This window comes from Pinus tabuliformis, chromosome X (assembly GCF_031772625.1).
Source record: "Pinus tabuliformis cultivar Carrire ecotype Pingquan chromosome X, CPIR1, whole genome shotgun sequence".
In the NCBI taxonomy this organism is placed as follows: Eukaryota; Viridiplantae; Streptophyta; class Pinopsida; order Pinales; family Pinaceae; genus Pinus; species Pinus tabuliformis.
The window spans coordinates 1,025,371,797-1,025,390,784 of record NC_142308.1 but is presented as its reverse complement, the minus strand read 5'-3'; the positions used below and the strand labels follow the sequence as shown (position 1 = coordinate 1,025,390,784).

The window sequence follows — 18,988 nt, the reverse complement described above, 5'->3', positions numbered from 1 at the left end:
GAGCCATCGTCTCCTCACTCTTTAGAGTAATGTGTTTTCCACACGAAGGAAGAGTGGTCAAGCTCATGGACCAGCTTTCATTTCCCGGATCACGCATCGCAAATAGTCATATACCATCCCTAAATGGTCTCTTCACACAAGAAATGTCTCAACCCATGGTCCGTCCTCCTGATGAGCGCGAGTAATCCGGGAGGATATGACTGGAACCCAGGGGGCATGCGTCCTGGTCTACTTCGGCAGGAAAACCTTGGGTATACGGTAGGTTTCCGCGGGAGAATATGACTAGTTTGTACCCCGCCCATGCTGGAAGAGGGTTATTCTAGAATAAGATTCTTTTTTCAAAGCTACGTGTTTGGCACTAAGGTCATTCACCTTTGTCTATCTCGGTAGATATCGCCGAGGAAGTGTTTTGTTTGAAAGATTAACGAGACAATCTTTGGGTAGCCTGAAAGAGGTAGGCCTTTCCTGCTTAAACAAATGTTTTGGCAGACAAAGTAAGGGTAACCTTGAAATCATATTTTATACCTGGGGGCATGCAAACCTTTTGGAGTGCAAGCAAGGGGCAGCTATTTATTTTTTAAATTTTTAGGTCCTCCCTTTAAACCTGTATGTCTAACCCTTTAAACTCGTAGGATTAGTCGTTTCCAAACTTGCATAACGAAAGGATCCGGAGCAAAGCTTTGTAAGATGAAGCTCCATAAAAAATAGAATCTTAATGAGACATTCTTATCATATGACTGGATTAATCGAGCAGTTTTAGCACACAGTTCATGCTCGTTAAAAAATAAATGCAAGATCCGAGCAGTTTTAGCACATAGTTCATGCTCGTTAAAAAATAAACATAAGATCGAGCAAATGTTTCCACCCGCGTTTAAGATCGTTAAAAAATGAACTATCCCGGTAAATGACCACAGTGAATGTAATACCATCAGCCATTAAAGCCTTGGTCGTGTTTGCACCGTCACCTCCACTTTTCCATTGGCCGATCGTTCACCTCCATATGATTGTTTACCCATTTTGAGGAACAACTGCGAAGAGTGATTTCACTTAGCCATCCTTGTGACACTGCCGTGATTGGAAAATTCCAAGCCTTACCTGGAATCAGCTGCTAACCCGTTTTATCACTCGTTCCTCAAAAGACGAGTCTTCTTTAAGCTCTTTTCATCTGACTCGTAAAATATGAAAAGATTGCCGAGTTTTGGCCTTCCAGCTCATTAAAGCGACCGGAAGAGCTATCCCTCCTCTAGATTTTAATCTTTTTGGACCTGAGGGATTATTGCACAAAAAGATCGAGTGCTTTTTTTCTTCGGCTCGTTAAAACTATCAAAAACTCATCCCTTCTGTATTGTTTTATACTTTTTCGGACTTAAGGGATTAGATGACGAAAAAGGGCTTTTGGAGTTAACTTTATGTACCTTTTTAGACTCTCTAAAAATGAAAAGGACCGAGTTATCCTTGTTGTTAGACTCGTTAAATGCATTAAATAGCAACAAACTTGTCTTTAGACGAGAACGAGTTTCACTATCGCTAGGCTCGTTAAAACATAGCGATGGGCTTGCCCGAAGGGCAAGTTATAGAACAAGCATATGTTATCCTCCTCAAGCTTGACAAAAATAAAGAGGTACTGGTCAGCAATGACTGGGGAAAAATTGGGAGAAACTCAAGAAAACTTTAATGGTAGCAAGTCGCTCTTGAACATGACACTTTTCCTCCGTACCACAATCGGGTTGGGTTGTTTCATTCACCGGTCACATCACCATGGTCTCGCCATACCATCCATATTTGGGGTAATGCTACCGATCCATCGCATAAGTGTCGCCATATGTTCAAGAGAAGTCATTCAGAGGAGTCAACCGCGTCCCATCCACTGCCATACATTATCCTTCATCCTTTCATGACCGCCACCCTGAATCATATGTCATCAGATCGTTTTCACCTCCATCAAAATCATTTGCTCCATTCCGTGTCACTGATGTGGGATTCATTAAGGCCCTCCTTTGACGGATCACTTCTTGTCGACATCAGCTCATTATCCAAGAAGCTGATCTAGGAACAACCCCTTCAGTACTTTGAAGCTTGCATGCCTCAATGGCAAGTTTCTCACTTCCGGCGACACGTATACATCAATGACCTTCGACCGAAATATTTTGCATGGTGTTCGATGCCAAGTCCTTTATTCACACCACGTGAATTGTACTGCAGTACCTTGAGGGTCATTATCATTATCGGTGATTCCTCTCGCGCTTGTTAACGGTTTACCTCATTGACCGGTAATCAAGTGATGTCTTTCCATGTTCGACTTCAGAACATTTCTCACATGGATCAACTTGTACTTAGAGTGAAGATCGAATGAGTTTGAAGACCCCGGATCTAGTTTCATCCATCCGGGCTGCGATATATATTCAGGAAAAATAAATACATCGACATGTACATCATTGCAGCAGATAATCATCCTACCCAAAGGATGATAATTTCATCAAAATTATCAGTCTACCATCAGACGATTGTCTATTCTATGTACAGAAAAATGAATTTATAAAGCTGAGCATGGGAATGCCCGCCTCAGCTAGATCATGAAAACAGTATGAAAAATAATGTATTGTATTGTATCTTATTACAGGTCTCCTCCCAGCAATGAATGAACTTCGGATCCTCCTGATAAAGCATTTCACCCGATAAACGACCTCATACTTTAGGGGCCAACTGTTATAGACATTTTTGTGCCTTACAACTATAAGAATGAAATGTCCATAATCTAAGGGATCCAAAGTCCCTAAACATGTTGTTCCTACCCCTAGAGGAACAAGGCTAACAAACCACAACAATTCACAGAAGTTCTCCACCAGAAACTGCTCAAAAACAAGTCAATTCAGGATCAATTCAGAGGCTCCACTAGTTGTCTGCGCTGAAATGCAAAGTTTGCACTGGCTACCTGCACTGCAACGCAGGTAGAAGCACTACCAGGGTGCGTTGAGCAGGAATTGACAAATGGCAAGTTCATTCAACAAGGTGTCAAGACCCTGGAAGCTTCCAGAATCTTCCTCAATGACACTTGCCTCAGTGAATTCGACTAGTGATGAGTAAGAGGTTCTCAATCTCCAAGTGGAAGCAAGGACCTCCAAGTGGAAGCAAGAACTGACAGAGGGAGAGGACACTAGTCAGATCTCAAGCTGACTCATCCTCTCTCCAAACATCTATATATGGATCTCTCCTTCATGAGATCTAGAGGCTGGAATTTTGTTATTGCAAAGAATTGCTGTTGGTTTGAGGTTGGAATCATTGGGTGCTTAATGCTTTGAAGAAAGGTGAAGATAGGAATTTCATTTGCTGGGAAGGAGATGCTGGATTGGAGCCCTCTGGGTTGTATCTCTTCCTGAACCTTGTTATTCATCAATAAATCTATCTTGGTTTCTCCTATATACTAGTGTATCTTTGATGTATGATTGCATTAGTATGTTTAGTTTATTTCTAATCCTGAACTAGTTATGAATATGAATCTATGTCTTTGTGTAGTGTTCTCTTCTTGTGATCTTGCAGAAACCTCTTGAAGTTGGGCGAGCGAGAAGGCAAGTAGCTGGGAACTCCCAAAGAGAAGAGAAACCGGATTGAGGGACAAACAGAAGACACCGGTTAGTCCATCCATCTCTCTTCATTCTTAATTCATAAAGGAAGAATACTAGAATAGTTGTCTCTGTTTGTTGCTAAGGCACTGTCACACCTTAAGTGGATAGGATCGTCCTGCATAGGCATTTTTCCCCACAACACATGTGGATGTTGCAGGTATAGCGAAAGGGAGTGTGACTGCAACACTTTCATACACCAGCGATCAGGTGATTGGATTCTGTAAAACCTTTTGAAAGAAAACTAGTGTGAAATTTTGAATAGATGGATTCCGCAGTTCTTAATCACATTTAATAAATCTAGCTCCACTAAATTAATGTTATTAACGTTAATAAAGAATTCAAACTGGACAACTCTTATTGTTTCATATAATTAGATGAATGGTTGTGGAATGGATTCATTTAAATTAGGAACTAATTCCAACCACCCGCATTAATGTAGTTGCTAGATTAATCTAGATAATACAACAGATGTTTCAAAGTGCAGGTTCTAGAAGTCAGTGAGTCATCAATGTTAGTTGGCAGCAAGCGGTGGTAGTCGGCCATTGTTGTTGAACCATAAATGTTAGTCGGCAGATTGTTGTAGCATTTACGACTGTCTCTATGTATAAATTTCTATGTTTGTAATGTAATGAACAAGCTCATTCTATGAGTCTTCCGTTCTCTCTGATATGGTATCAGAGCCGAGGGGCTGTGAGGTAGCGATCTTCTATCCATAGTGAGCGTTGTTCGTGAAAGAGTAAACCCTGTAGCGCCAGGCTTTAGGTGAGCTGTGTTTGGCCATAGTTGAGTGTGCTCATGAGCCAAGGTGTGCAGAGGGCTCTGTGGTGTGAAATGCAGGTAGAGTCTGCCCGTGGTGTGTAGATTGGTGTGGCCAATCAAGCCGTAGTGTGGAGTGCGTAGCGCTATCTAGAAGTGTTGATGTCGTGTTTGTGTTGGCTGTTAGAGTGCTGAGGTGAGTGCCAAGAGGAGGCGTTGTTAAAAAAAGGGTGTGAGGCTTTGTGCCAAGTCTAATTGTAGTGGTGAGTGTTTAGTGAAGCCCAAGTTGCCTGGTGTTGTGGAGTGCTAGTGAGTCCTAAAGGCTCGGTAGTGTGAATGCTGAGTGGAGAGCAATATAGCTCTATATGAGAGTAGGAGAAGTGCACCAGTTTGTGCGTACCCTGTTTTTTGTATTCTGAGAAAGAGTTGTTGTGTATTTTTGGTTTGGAGGCATTGAGGAGTCGTTGATCGACCTATAGTGCTATTAGGTTTGGGGGCAGTGTGTTGTGAATCGAGAGTTGTCAAAGCCGGATCTAGCCATCGAGGAGCACCAAGAAAGAAGTGCTGAGGAGAGCCGAGGGCTGCGGATGCCATTTGAGCAGCATTGCTCTTATCGAATCTGAGAGCCCAAAATTGAGTTGTGTGGGAACTACGAGTTCCAGCGAGAAAAATTTAAGAGCGTGTGAGGCTAGCTTTGGAGCCTCTGAGTTGGAGTTGTGTGTCGTTTCTTTTGGTGCATAGAATTGTTGTTATATCCACCGTATGTGAAGTGGTGGGTTATGTGCCACCTAGACGAGAATAGCAGCTGCTTCGTCTAGCGATTGGAGCCTGTATGAAATAGGCTTCCTGCAAGAGTTGTGTCTCTAGTTTGGCTCGAGTAAGTTGCGGTGTATCGATGTCATGGTTGTTTTCAACTATATGAGCCTTGGAAGAATTATAGTGTAAGAGCGTGTGAACGCTGACTTGACGAGTTTGGTGTGTTGAGTAATCTGCTAGCTTTGCGCAGTGGTGTGGGAACTGGGTGGACGATGATATTGTCGAAATTTTTGAGTTCTATTCTCTGATGGGAGAATGAGAGAACATGCGGTAAGCCTGGAGCAATCCAGCCTGGTGCAGTCCTGTTGAAGAAATTGGAAGGGTTGCGGATCTCACTGTTGGAAGAAATTGATCTGCTGCGTGTGGAATCACAAAGTGTATTTTGAAATCTTGCCTTGCATGTTGTATTGTGCCTTCTAATATGTTGTTGGATGCCAATATTGTCAGAAGATAAGCATTGCGTGTGGTCCTTGGAGTGTTGTTGGTGTGGCCTATTGTGTGGACCTAGTTGGTGATGACTGTGGAGTAAAAGCTTGTGGCTTGGCATAGCGTGGCAGTTGAATTTTCTCAAATGGCAATAGTTGCAGAAGAATATGAAATGCTTCAACCAAAAGTAGATCTGAATCAGATAGAAGAATTTGAAGACACTGATGCAATACTAAAATGATTAATGTCGGTTTTGCAATTTTTCTCAGGTAAAAATTTTAAGCTTTGGGCAATTAAAATGGAAGGATTGCTTGGTTCAGTAGATTTATGGAAATTTGTCCAAGAAACTTCTATGAATTTGAATGATAATTGTAGAAGTGCAATAGCATTACTTCTCATTATATCAGCTCTAGATGAAAACATTTTGTCTAGTATTTTACATGAATTTGGTGAAATGCATAATGCAAAAATATTTTGGAATGTTCTTGAAATGAAGTACAGTATGGAGGGGAGTGAGAAAGTTGAAGATGATGAAAGTGGTGGTGTTAAAAATGGTTATTGTGTTGAAAGCATCATAACTGGGATCAAGACTGAAAGTATATCTGTAGTTGACAATATAGTAGCATGTGATAGTGAGGAAATTACCTATGATGCAGAAACATATGAAGTCAAATTTGATGATAATTATGTGTCTCATGAAGAGTGGTTCAATCTCATGCAAAAAAAAACATATTATTGATGAGTTGTTGTTTGGTGAGAAGAGTTGCCTACCTCCATACACAAATCAAATGCAGGAAAACATGTTTGCAACAACAAAAGAATTGAAAAAAGAGGTTGAAGACATGAATCAATCAACTATGTCAACAAAGAAAAATGAAGGAAGCAAAGCTCTCTTCAAAGAGCACAATGACAAGAATCAGTATGGTTACCTTTATGAATCTAATGTTGTTTTTAAGTGTGCAGATATTGACAGCCAAGAAGAAACAATAAAAGAAGAAATTGCAAGCATTAAGGACAAGTATATAAGTCTCAAGAACGTGAAGCAATATTGAATACAAAGAATGTTAATCTGCAATCAAGAAAGGAGAATCTCAATCACTATCTTATGACAAGAAAGGTGAAAATGAAACGGCACCAGCAAAGGAAAAGGAACAAGCATGGACCCCTTAGCAAGAAGTCAAAAATGAAATGTTTTGTTGTAAGCCTAGCTGAGACTTAGACCAGCAGGCATGTCAATTAAGAGTATAGTGTCTTATAGTATATTTGTCATATGGTTGGAATTAAGGGGGAGTGTTGGAAGGAACTAATTCCAACCACCCGCATTAATGTAGTTGCTAGATTAATCTAGATAATACAACAGATGTTTCAAAGTGCAGGTTATAAAAGTTGGTGGGTCATCAATGTTAGTCAGCAACAAGCCGCAGTAGTCGGCCATTGTTGTTGAACCATAAATGTCAGTCGTCAGATTGCTGTAGCATCTACGGCTGTCTCTATGTATAAATTTCTATGTTTGTAATGTAATGAACAAGCTCATTCTATGAGTCTTCTGCTCTCTCTGATAATCAGGTGACTGGATTTTGTAAAACCTTTTGAAAGAAAACTAGTGCAAAATTTTGAATAGATGGATTCCACAGTTCTTAATCACATTAAATAAATCTAGTTCCACTAAATTAATGTTATTAATGTTAATAAAGAATTCGAACCGGACAACTCTTATTGTTTCATATAATTAGATGAATGGTTGTGGAATGGATTCATTTAAATTTGGATGACTCAATGCAGAGTCTGTTGGATGAAATACACTGTGACAAGAGAAGAGCAAGGGGGGCAGCGCTAAACATAGTTCCAACAAACATCGATATATCCATTAATACACTATCTCGAGTGCTTCCCAACACTCTCAATCTCAACGACAAGTTCAACGGCATTGTTATGCGCGTGCCCACCTCCAACGTTTCTGTGGTGGACTTGGTGGTCAACGTGGGGAATAAGGGATTCACCGTAGATGATGTGAAGAAAGCCTTCAAGAAAGCTGCTTCGGATGGACCCTCCAAGGTATTGTTGCAGTGTGTGACAATCCCTTGGTGTCCATGGACTTTCTTTTTTCCCACGCTTCGGCAACTGTAGATAATACACTCACCATGATCATGGGAGAGGACATGATCATGTTGGGAATTTCTGGTAATTCCAAACAAAAATAACTTGAATAGAACAGAGATGCTCCGTTTTAACATAGGATCTTAACACAGGGAAGCAAAAATTGTTTTCAAAACAGAGTTTCACATATGCACAACGAAATTTGCATTCATTAATAAAACTTGTTGTTACAACAAGAAGATCTTCCTCTTAACAGAGGGATTACAACAGGAAAGCTTTAGTTCCACACAAAAAGGAATTTACTCTATCTCTTTGAAAATTTATTCTGTCTCTGCTTTGAAATTTTTTTCACTGCTGTGTGAAAAATTTCTTACATTACATTCACTTCTGTGTGAAAAAAAAAATCTTACATTTACTGCTGTAAAGAAAAATTTATTTTACATATGTTGTTGTGCATTACATTTCATATTAACCAAAAAAAATACATTAGTGCTGCTGTGCATTGCCTTTCGTTTTCTCAATGAATAATCCTTACAGTCACACTGTTGTGTGTGTTTCACCTGCGCACTGCTATATGTGCTTCCCCTTGCATTTCATTACATATTCCATTCAAAGAGCAAAATTTACTTTCACTCACGCTACTGTGTGCTCCATTACTAGTTCAACAACAAAACTAAAACAAAAATAACAATACATATTCCTATGAAATACACCCGTGAATAAAAAACATTAAAATTAAAATTTTACCTACGTTCTACCAATCACATTAAATTCCATTAATTTCTTTTATGACAAAGCTGGTGGTCAAACAAAATTTACTTCACGCAATGTCATTTGTTGCAGGCCTGTACATTCAGTCGTTGACTTCCATCGAACGGCTCCAAACCAAGATTTCAATCGAACGATTATCGCTCACTCAATCCACATGAACTTTATGCTCCGATGAAAACCGTTTTTGCAAAACTGCTGTGCACGTGTCAGCTGGTGTACATTATCGCTGCCATTTGAGGAAAAACCACCAACTCGTGAAAAGCGGTGTGATAAAGACAAGTGGTTTTCTGGAGTAATTACGCGGCAGGTGAAATTATAATTTCAACACTCCCCTTTAATTTCAACTGCTGGGTTATCAGTCATACCCAGACATTTCCTCAAAAATTCAAAACTTTTTTGCCCTAATGGTTTGGTCAGAATGCCTGCAACCTGCTCCTGAGTTCTACAGTGTTGTAAAACAATTTATCCATTGTTTACCAATTCCCTGATGTAGTGAAACTTTGTGTCAATGTGTTTCGTTCTCTTATGAAACACAACATTCTTGGATAATGCAATAGCTGAGCTATTGTCACAAAAAATCGCAGTTCCTTTTGTTTGCTCTTGACATAAACTCCTTAACATTCTTCTCATCCAAACTGCTTGACATGTTGCTGCTGTAGCTGCCACATATTCTGCCTCTGCTGTAGACAACGCTACAATAGGCTGTTTTTTAGAAGCCCATGAAATGGCTCCTGAACCCATGTGAAAAACATAACCGGATGTGCTTTTCCGATCATCTACACTTCCAGCCCAATCACTATCAGTGTATCCAATTAAATATGAACATTTTGAAACAGTATATAAAATGCCAAACCTTTTAGTACCTTTAACATATCTCAGAATCCTTTTTGTTGCCTGCCAATGTGCTTGTTTTGGCCTCTCCATGAATCTGGAAATTAAACTAACAACATGCATTATATCCGGCCTAGTTGCAGTGAAATACATGAGGCTGCCAACTATGATCTTGTACAAACAAGGATAAAAATCCTTGCTACTGTCCTCTTTGTTGAGTTTTAATCCCATCATTGTGGGAGTGATTGCTGCCTTGATCTCCTTCATGTTAAATCTTTCCAACACTTCATTAACATATTTTGCTTGTGAGATAAAAATCCCATTTCCTTTTTTTTCTACTTTTATTCCTAAGAAGTATCTCAGCAAAGCCATGTCAGTCATTTCAAATTCTTCTTTCATGACTGCTTTGAAATTTTTAATAAGATAATCATCATTACCTGCGAAAATAACATCATCAACATATAGCACAACAATTAGTATTTTACCATCCTTTTCTTTGATGTAGAGGGTGGATTCTCCCTCACACTTTTCAAATCCATTTTCCAGTAGATAGGAATCTATCCTACTGTACCACGCTCTTGGTGCTTGCTTAAGCCCATAAAGATCTTTCTTCAATCTGCACACTTCGTGTTCTTGGCCTTTCTTTTCATAGCCTAGAGGTTGCTCAATGTAAACCTCTTCCATTAACACTCCATTTAGAAATGCTGACTTCACGTCCATTTGGTAAAATTTCCACTTGTTTTGTGCTGCTATGGACAACATTGCTCTCACGGTTTCCATTCTAGCAACCAGTGCAAAAGTTTCCTCATAATCTCTCCCATACTGCTGCCTGTATCCTTTGACAACCAATCTTGCCTTGTGTCTTTCTATTTTGCCTTCAGCATTACTCTTGGTCTTGTAGACCCATTTAACTCCAATGACTTCTTTTGTTTTTGGTAGCTCAACTAAGTCCCATGTCTTATTTCTTTCTATGGAATTAATGTCCTCATCCATAGCTTCTATCCATTTCCTATCCTTAATTGCATCTTCGAAATGAACAGGGTCATCAACATGACAATATAAAGCAAACAAAGAGTTCATACCTTCATTTGCTTCCTCTTTTTCATAAATGTCACTTAAATTTATGAAATTCTTACCTCTTTCATTTGGTGTACAAGTGCTTGAAGAAGCACTTGAATTTCCTCCTGGTGGTGTGCTTGTAAAAGCACTTTCATTTCTCCTCAAGGGTGTCCCTTGCTGTCCTTGTGTTGGTGCTGCTGTTTGGGGATCTATTTCAGCCATCTCCTCATCATTTTCATCATGTGACAAAGAGGTTTTAACATTCACTGTCTTCTCTATGCTTCCATCCCAAGCTGCATCCTCAATGAACTGAACATCTCTACTCATAATAAGCTTCTTCGTGGATGGGTTATACAACTTGTAAGCTTTGGATTCCTCACTTTATCCAATGAAAATACATTTCTCCCCTTTGCTGTCCAACTTCTTCCTTAGTTGATCTGGAATGTGTGCATAAGCCACACATCCAAAAAATTTCATGTGGGTGACTCCTTGCTTTGTCCCACTCCATGCTTCTTCCGGCACTCTGTTCATGACTGCTTTTGTAGGGCATCTATTCAAAATGTACGCTGTACAGTGTATATCTTCAGCCCAATAATCATTTGGCAAATGCTTTGCCTTTAACATACTCCTCGCCATATCCATGAATGTTCTATTCTTCCTTTTGGCAACACCATTTTGCTGCTGAGTGTACCTAGTGGTAAACTGCTTGTGAATTCCATTTTCTCTACAAAAATGTAGAAATTCTTTGGAGATATACTCACCTCCTCTATCAGTTCTTAAAACTTTGATATGCAGCCTGCTTTGGTTTTCAACAAGTGCTTTGAAATTGCAAAATCTTTCAAACACTTCACATTTGTTCTTCAGGAAATAAACCCAAGTTTTTCTAGTAAAATCATCAATGAATGTTAGAATATAGTGGCTTCCTGCAAGTGATGGAGTTTGCATTGGTCCACATAAATCTGAGTGGACAATATCTAAGGGTGCTTTTGCCCTTATGCTTTTCCCTGATGGAAAACTTTCTCTGTGTTGTTTCCCAAGATACAACCTTCACAAAGGTTGTCTGGTTTCTCTATCAATGGTAATCCTTTTACCATTCCTTTTCTGTTCAACAAATTAAGACCTCCAAAGTTGAGATGTCCAAATCTCAAGTGCCACAACCAATTTTCATCCTTTGGTTCGCTTTGGTAAGCCTCTTATGTCACTGTTGCTATTACTTCTTTATTTTTCAAATCTGTTTTCATTCTGAGAGGGAACATCCTGTTCCTTGTCATCTTTAATTCAGCAATACATCGTTTGCTGGGTGCTCTATCCATGATGGTGCATACATCATTCACAAAGAAAACATCATACCCCTTTTGAACAAGCTGTCCAATACTTAAGAGATTACATTTCATTCCAGGAACATAATAAACATCTGCTATGGTTTTCTTTTCACCTTTCTTTGTCAAGACTTTTACTTCTCATTTTCCCATAACAGAAACTTTATTATCAGTCCCTAGTGTGACTTGAGACTTCACACTCTGATCTAACATAGAAAACAGGGCTATGTTTCATGTCATATGGTTGCTGCAACCAGAGTCTAGAAACCATATTTCTTCACTCTTTTCTTCAGCCATATTACAGGCTAAAAACAAATTGCTTTGGCTGATATTTTCTCTAGTGAAATTTGCACTAGTTCTATTACTCATATCATGTTGCTTCTTCCTACATTCATTTGCATAATGCCCATATTTTTTACAATAGTGACATTGGACATTGGATTTATCATACCTTTGTCCTTGAGCGTGATGTTGTCCACTTTGTTAGGTGCTGCCTTGGCCTTGGTTATGATTTGGATTGTTGCCTCTTCCTTTCTTGTTTCCTCTGCCTTGACCTCTTCCTCTTCCAAATAACATCTGGGTCTTAAAGGCATGTTCTAGAGATGAGTTTTCATTTCTACTCAATCTTTGTTCATGTGTTATTAGTGACGCATGTAGTTCATCAACTGAAAAGTTTGTGAGATCCTTTGTCTCTTCTATGGTGGTGACAATCACATTGAACCTTGAGGGTAGGATCCTCAATAGTTTCTCCACAATCATCCTTTCTTCAAGAATCTCTCCATGAGACCTTATCTGTGTGACCAGACCAATGACATGTGTGAAGAATGAGTCAATATTATCTGACTCCTTCATGCAAAGAATCTCAAAATATCTTCTCAGCAATTGTAGTTTTGCTGTCTTCACTTTCTCCATGCCTTGATAGGCTGTCTTGAGAGTTTTCCATGCTTCTTTGGCTGTCTTTGCTGCTGCTATCCTTGGAAACACAATCTCATGCACTACTTGATACAAAAAGCAGAGGGCTTTAGAATCCTTATTCTTATAGCTCTTCAACAGATATTTCTCTGCGTGAGTTAACCTATTAAACACATTTTCATTTGCTGGTTCTTCAAAACCATCCTCATCAAATTTCCATAAGTCTTGAGAAGCAAGCAAAGCTTTCATAGTTATTTCTCAATAGTCATAGTTCTTTCCATTAAACCGTGGAAGATGAGTATTAAAAATACCCATGCTAGTGCTGGCTTCAGCCATTCTTGCACTCTCAACTATGCTTTAAAATACTTTGACTGTGTATTTAAAATAGTAGACTGTCTAGGACAATCTTCACTGTTGAGGACACAAAAAAAACTTGAGAAATACCTTAGATTTTTTTCTTGACTGAGTCTTCACTCTGCTGGAAAAGCTGCTGCAACAAGAAACCCTCCTTCAGATTCTTTGACACCTTCAAAGAGCTTGGACAAGCTTTGATACCATGTTGGGAATTTCTGGTAATTCCAAACAAAAATAACTTGAACAGAACAGAGATGCTCTATTTTAACACAGGATCTCAACACAGGGAAGCAAAAATTGTTTTCAAAATAGAGTTTCACATATGCAAAATGAAATTTGCATTCATTAATAAAACTTGTTGTTACAACAAGAATATCTTCCTCTTAACAGAGGGATTACAACAGGAACGCTTCAGTTCCACACAAAAAGGAATTTACTCTGTCTCTTTGCAAATTTACTCTGTCTCTGCTTTGAAATTTTTTACACTGCTGTGTGAAAAATTTCTTACATTACATTCACTGTTGTGTGAAAACAAAATCTTACATTTACGGCTGTAAAGAAAAATTTCTTTTACATATGCTGTTGTACATTACATTTCATATTAACAAAAAAAATACATTAGCACTGTTGCGCATTGCCTTTCGTTTTCTCAACGAACAATCCTTACATTCACACTGTTGTGTGTGTTTCACCTACAAGGTGCTATATGTGATTCCCCTTACATTTCATTACATATTCCATTCAACCAGCAAAATTTACTTTCACTCACGCTGCTGCGTGCTCCATTACTAGTTCAACAACAAAACTAAAACAAAAATAACAATACATATTTCCTATGCAATACACCCGTGAATAAAAAACATTAAAATTAAAATTTTACCTACGTTCTAACAATCACATTAGATTCCATTAATTTTTTTTATGATAGCGCTGGTGGTCAAACAAAATTTACTTCACGCAATGTCATTTGTTGCAGGCCTGTACATTCAGTCGATGACTTCCATCGAACGGCTCCAAACCAAGATTTCAATCGAACGGTTATCGCTCGCTCAATCTACAGGAAGTTTATGCTCCGATGAAAACCGTTTTTGCAAAACTGCTGTTTATCACTGCCATTTGAGGAAAAACCACCAACTCGTGAAAAGCAGTGCGATAAAAGTGGTTTTCTGGAGTAATTACGCCGCAGGTGAAATTATAATTTCAATAGATCAAAGTGGTCGCTTGGTTTGACAATGAATGGGCTTACATGTATTCATCTCATAACACAAATATTATGGATTTAGCAGCAGTGTATTAAATAAAGATTGCTCATTTATCATTTTAAACAACTGAAAGTTTCAAACAGGTCAAGAATTAAACCATTGGATATATACACAAACATATATATAGATAATTTGTTACGCATGGTCTTCTCAGTCTATATTTTTTATTTACCAAACTTTTAGATAAATGGTTATTTAACTTTGATTATTTGTTTGGTTTTGATTGTAATAAACAGCCAAAGAGTTGTAGAATTTTGTAGAATTTGCACACACGGTGCATGCAAAATATGCAGCGACCTTGGGCGAAGTTCTTGTTTTTGAGGAAGAGGAAATGTGCAGGGTCGATATAGAGGACGTTGAATGCAAAATATACGACATTTAATTCTAGCGTTGGCTGCTCCCTTTTTCCACCCTCCCCTTCCATATCTTTTAGTCACAGTTCAAAATAAAAAAGAAAGAGGAAGAAAATAAAATAAATTTATGTTTTCGTGTTGTTTCGGTGTGATGTTAAAGATATTTGTAATACTCCTTCCTCTCCATTGTTGTTAATGTTCCCTCATCTTTGTAGTTACTCTGCGAAATTAGAAATAAGTGCATGTGGGAGGAAAGAAAAAACCGGTAACAAAGCTGTTATTTGAAGTGTCAGTTTATTCTGAGATTTTCTACACCCTTCGATCGTTTTAGTTTTATGGTTTTGATACATTCGAAAGATATGTTTGATGCTCCTCTCCATTGTCACTCACGGTTGATATAGATTTATAATAATATATTTTCATATAAATAATACATTTATTATTTAAAAATCTGAACAGATTATCAAGGATGGTATTATGACTGTTTAATGTAAACCTTATTTCAAATATCCGTAATTAATAGATGGATGACTTTGAAAGGCAAGATTATGGCGTGTAAGATTTTAATTTTCAATTTAATTAAAAAATTTACAAAATTAAATTAAAATTAAATATAAAAAATTATTTTGATTGGTATTGATAAATTATGTGGTTTTTTAATAAAAAAAAACTGATACCCTAAAAATATCATTTTCTTTATTGTTAAAAATATTTTTTATTTTCTTAATATATATATCTTTAATTCATATATTAATTTTTTTATAATTAATAAAAATAAAAATAATTTAAAATAAAACTATAATTTAGTTAGTATTTATGATTTTTTAAATTTTGGCAATATGGAATATATAATGAAATAAGTGTTTTAATGCTGATTATAAATTGATGTTTATGAAATCATTTAATTAATATGATTGTGCTATTATATTTTTAAATTTAAAATAGAATATTTTTAATCTATTCTTTTATTATATGGTTTTTTATTTTTTATTTTTATTATTATTATAGTAAGAGTGATTATATAGATTATATTAAAAATCAACACCTCAATGGGGCAAGTACATCAAGAGTACATTAAGTGATTGCTTTTCCCTCACAAAATTCTAGAAAGGCTAAAAACCAATCTCCTCCCAATAAGAACATGGGGGCCAAAGGCTGAAAACTAAATCTTCAAATGTTTATTCCTAAAGAAAATGCTTATAGAAAATGTAGAAACAAGGCATTTCTACAAATTGTTAGGCGATGGTCCACAACTGGACTGACGAAGCAAGATAGGGCTCAGAACCCAAGTTCTCTATACTATGATATTTCCTGCTTCTTCTAACCAGTGGGGAAGAAAATTGATTTGTAAGCACATCTTAATAGGAAGGGGGATAAGAAGAGGTTCTGTATTTCTTCTCGAACACCTTACCAACCTCTTCATCATTCAATGTAGGAGGAACCTGTTGTAGCTGCTGCAACACCCTCCAAAATTTTGGCTTACACTCAATTTCGAAGCCTTGTCTTTTATATTGTTGTTGCAAACACTAGAGCTCATTTCATGAGCTTTCTTGTAGTGCTTTGGTACCGTTTTCATGTTGGGCTAACTATTATGTTTTGACATGTTTTTCTGTTGTGCAATGTTAGCAAGTCTATTTTAATGCTTTCAAAGGTCAGTGTTTGTGTATATGAGGTGTCCTAACAATGTAAAAATATGTCGCATTCATACATAAAATTCTTGAGCACTATTGCACAAGTGTCGTCACTGTCATCCTAAATATCTTAAGTGTCGCACTTGTTGTATCTTGTCATGAGGTAGCCATATAAAGGAAAATGATTTGTTCATGTGTTCTGATGATCTATGTTGTCGTGTCATCAAAGTATGCTAAGTGTGTGATCACAGTCAAGCTTCATCACAGTTCATTACCTATCCCACACTTAGCCATTTTCGGAAAAACTTCCTCACCGAGCAACTTAGCTTCACTGGGCCCCAACTAAATTGCACACTGTGCAGTCTCAACGCTCTAAGTTGTGACTTTTCTCCTTGAAACTGCACAATGCGTAGTCCCTGTCCCCCAAGGCTATTTCTTTGTGCAATTTTTGTACCCAGCTCCCCACTTTGACCCCTAGAATTGCAAAGTTATGTCTCATGGACTGGCATGAACTGCGCATTTTGCATCTTCAACCCTCAAGCTTTTCCTTTGGCGGCCGGAATTTCACAATGCGCAGAATCCCAACCTCTCTTGACATCCAAAACTGTGTAGTTGGATTTTCTAGTGTCCTTTCCCTAAGCTTGAATCCACTACCTTAGAAATTGCATAGTCTTGTCCTTCAAGCCTCCTTGAGCTGCGCACTATGCAGTCTCAAAGCTCAAGCTCTCCCTCCTGATTGTTGGAATTGCACAATGTACATCCACTGAGCAATAGTGACTTAACATTACCACATCCTCAACATGATTGTGATATTAGATACTAAAAGGATCTATGAAAATAAGATATGCCTCAAAATCCTTTGTACAACATGAATATAGTCACTAGTACAAAAATAATGTCGAAACTTAGAAACCATTATGATTGCATATTAATGCCTTGGACTAGTAGTATGGAAAGGTAAAAAATATTTCCTTTGTCCTCCATTATTGGATCCTCATTTTTATCGACAATATACACATTGCACTGAGGATCTACACTAATGCAATGGATTTATTATTAACGGTGTCCTTAAACGAGTGGCGCTTAGATATGGAGGGTATGGCCTTTCCCCATCCTCCATAAAGTTGCAAAACTAGATATAACATTGAATTCATACTAATACCATAGTCTAGAAGCAAATAAGGGTCATTTTATGACTTACGAACATATAGAAGGAACTATTGGGTCATTGATATCCCGAACTTTAATGTAATGTAAGCTTAATGGAGGAAACATGTTCCAATGACTTAAGTGGAAAATTGATTGTGTTACCCTGATATGATTACATTAATATTTTAAAAATCCTCATGTTTTCTTTAGGTATTTTGTCAAACCCTTGTCTTGAAGCTTCAATTCTTTGGTACTAAGAAAATAGGTTAACAAACGGTTTCCTCAAAATTGATATTGCTCAAAATTGATGTTGACAATGGGAGTAGCATAATGGTTATCCTATATGAAATCATCAAGCATCCTAGACCCTACAATATATGCTGTCATGAAGGCCATAATTCATGTAAATATTTGGTCAAACACTATTTTGACAACATCATTATTGTGGTACCTAGCATACTTATTGACCAATTTATCATCCAACTATAGACAAGTAGATAGAGAGGTATCACCATAGTTGTTAATAAAATTTCCAAACATCTTGAAATAAAACTCGTATCTTGCATATGTATGGGTGTAGTAAAACACTACTCAATTGAAACATTAGTACCCACATAAATTAGAGTTGTTAATGGTTTTCCATCTACCATCTAGAAACATTGTAACACAACTTTTACAGATTTATTTTGGCTCAACCAAATTATTTTATTTCCTTTGTCTCTCCTAATATCCATTCCTAGGATACATTTTACAACCTCCAAGTTCTTATTTTAAAATTGTGTTAAAAGACAAGACTTTAAATCAGAAATCACATCCTTATTATTAACAAATAATAACATATCATCAACATATAGAGTGATAATAGGAAAACAACCACTTTCATTTTCGTAATACACACAGTGAGTTGATTTGAACCTTAGAAAGCTAACCTCAACACAAAGGAATCAAAATTTTGTACCACATTCTAGGATACTATTTGAGACCATATAAATACTATTCTAACTTGCAAACTAATGACTATTTACTTATTTCAATATAGTTCTCTAGTTGTGTCATGATGATCTCCTCCTTTAAGTAACCATGAACGAATACAATTTTCATATCCATTTGTTCTCTCTCTAAATCAAAGATTTATGCAACAAATAATAGAAAACTAATAGATGTTAACTTAATATTACTTGGGAATATCTCACCAAAATGTATTCCCTCAACTTGGGAATATCCTTTTGCAACCAACCTTACTTTAAGCTTTTCAACAATGCCATCCGAACTGATCTTATTCTTGAACACCCATTTACATCTAATGTGTTTTCTTCCATCAAGCAATGGGACTAAGTCTCGTGTATCATTTTTTTTTTTCTGCATCCATTTCCTCATCCATGGCTACTCTCTACAACTCCTCATCTTCCATCTCCATTTTCTCTTTCATAGTTATAGGCTCATTAATGTTATTACATAAAGAAAATATATATCAAAATTAAGAATGGCTATAATTATACTATCGTAATTGTCTTCTTTTCCAGGTGGACCTCCTCTAAGTTTGAGGTGTAGTTTCTTCCTCCTCTTTTGGACTCTTTGAACCTTCCTAATCATCTTGTCCTTCACTAACTTCTTATTCAATTTCTAGTT

General features: G+C 37.3%; 1 protein-coding gene across 1 annotated transcript in view; it reads left to right on the top strand.

Annotated features, from left to right (window-relative positions):
* Positions 1-18,988, top strand: part of LOC149143243 (uncharacterized) — a 42,760-nt gene that overhangs the window by 11,429 nt on the left and 12,343 nt on the right. Inside the window, exons 6-7 of the mRNA XM_089451736.1 lie at positions 5,891-6,309; positions 7,404-7,676. Coding sequence (XP_089307862.1) covers positions 5,891-6,309; positions 7,404-7,676 — 692 coding nt within the window. The remainder of the gene's footprint in view (positions 1-5,890; positions 6,310-7,403; positions 7,677-18,988) is intronic.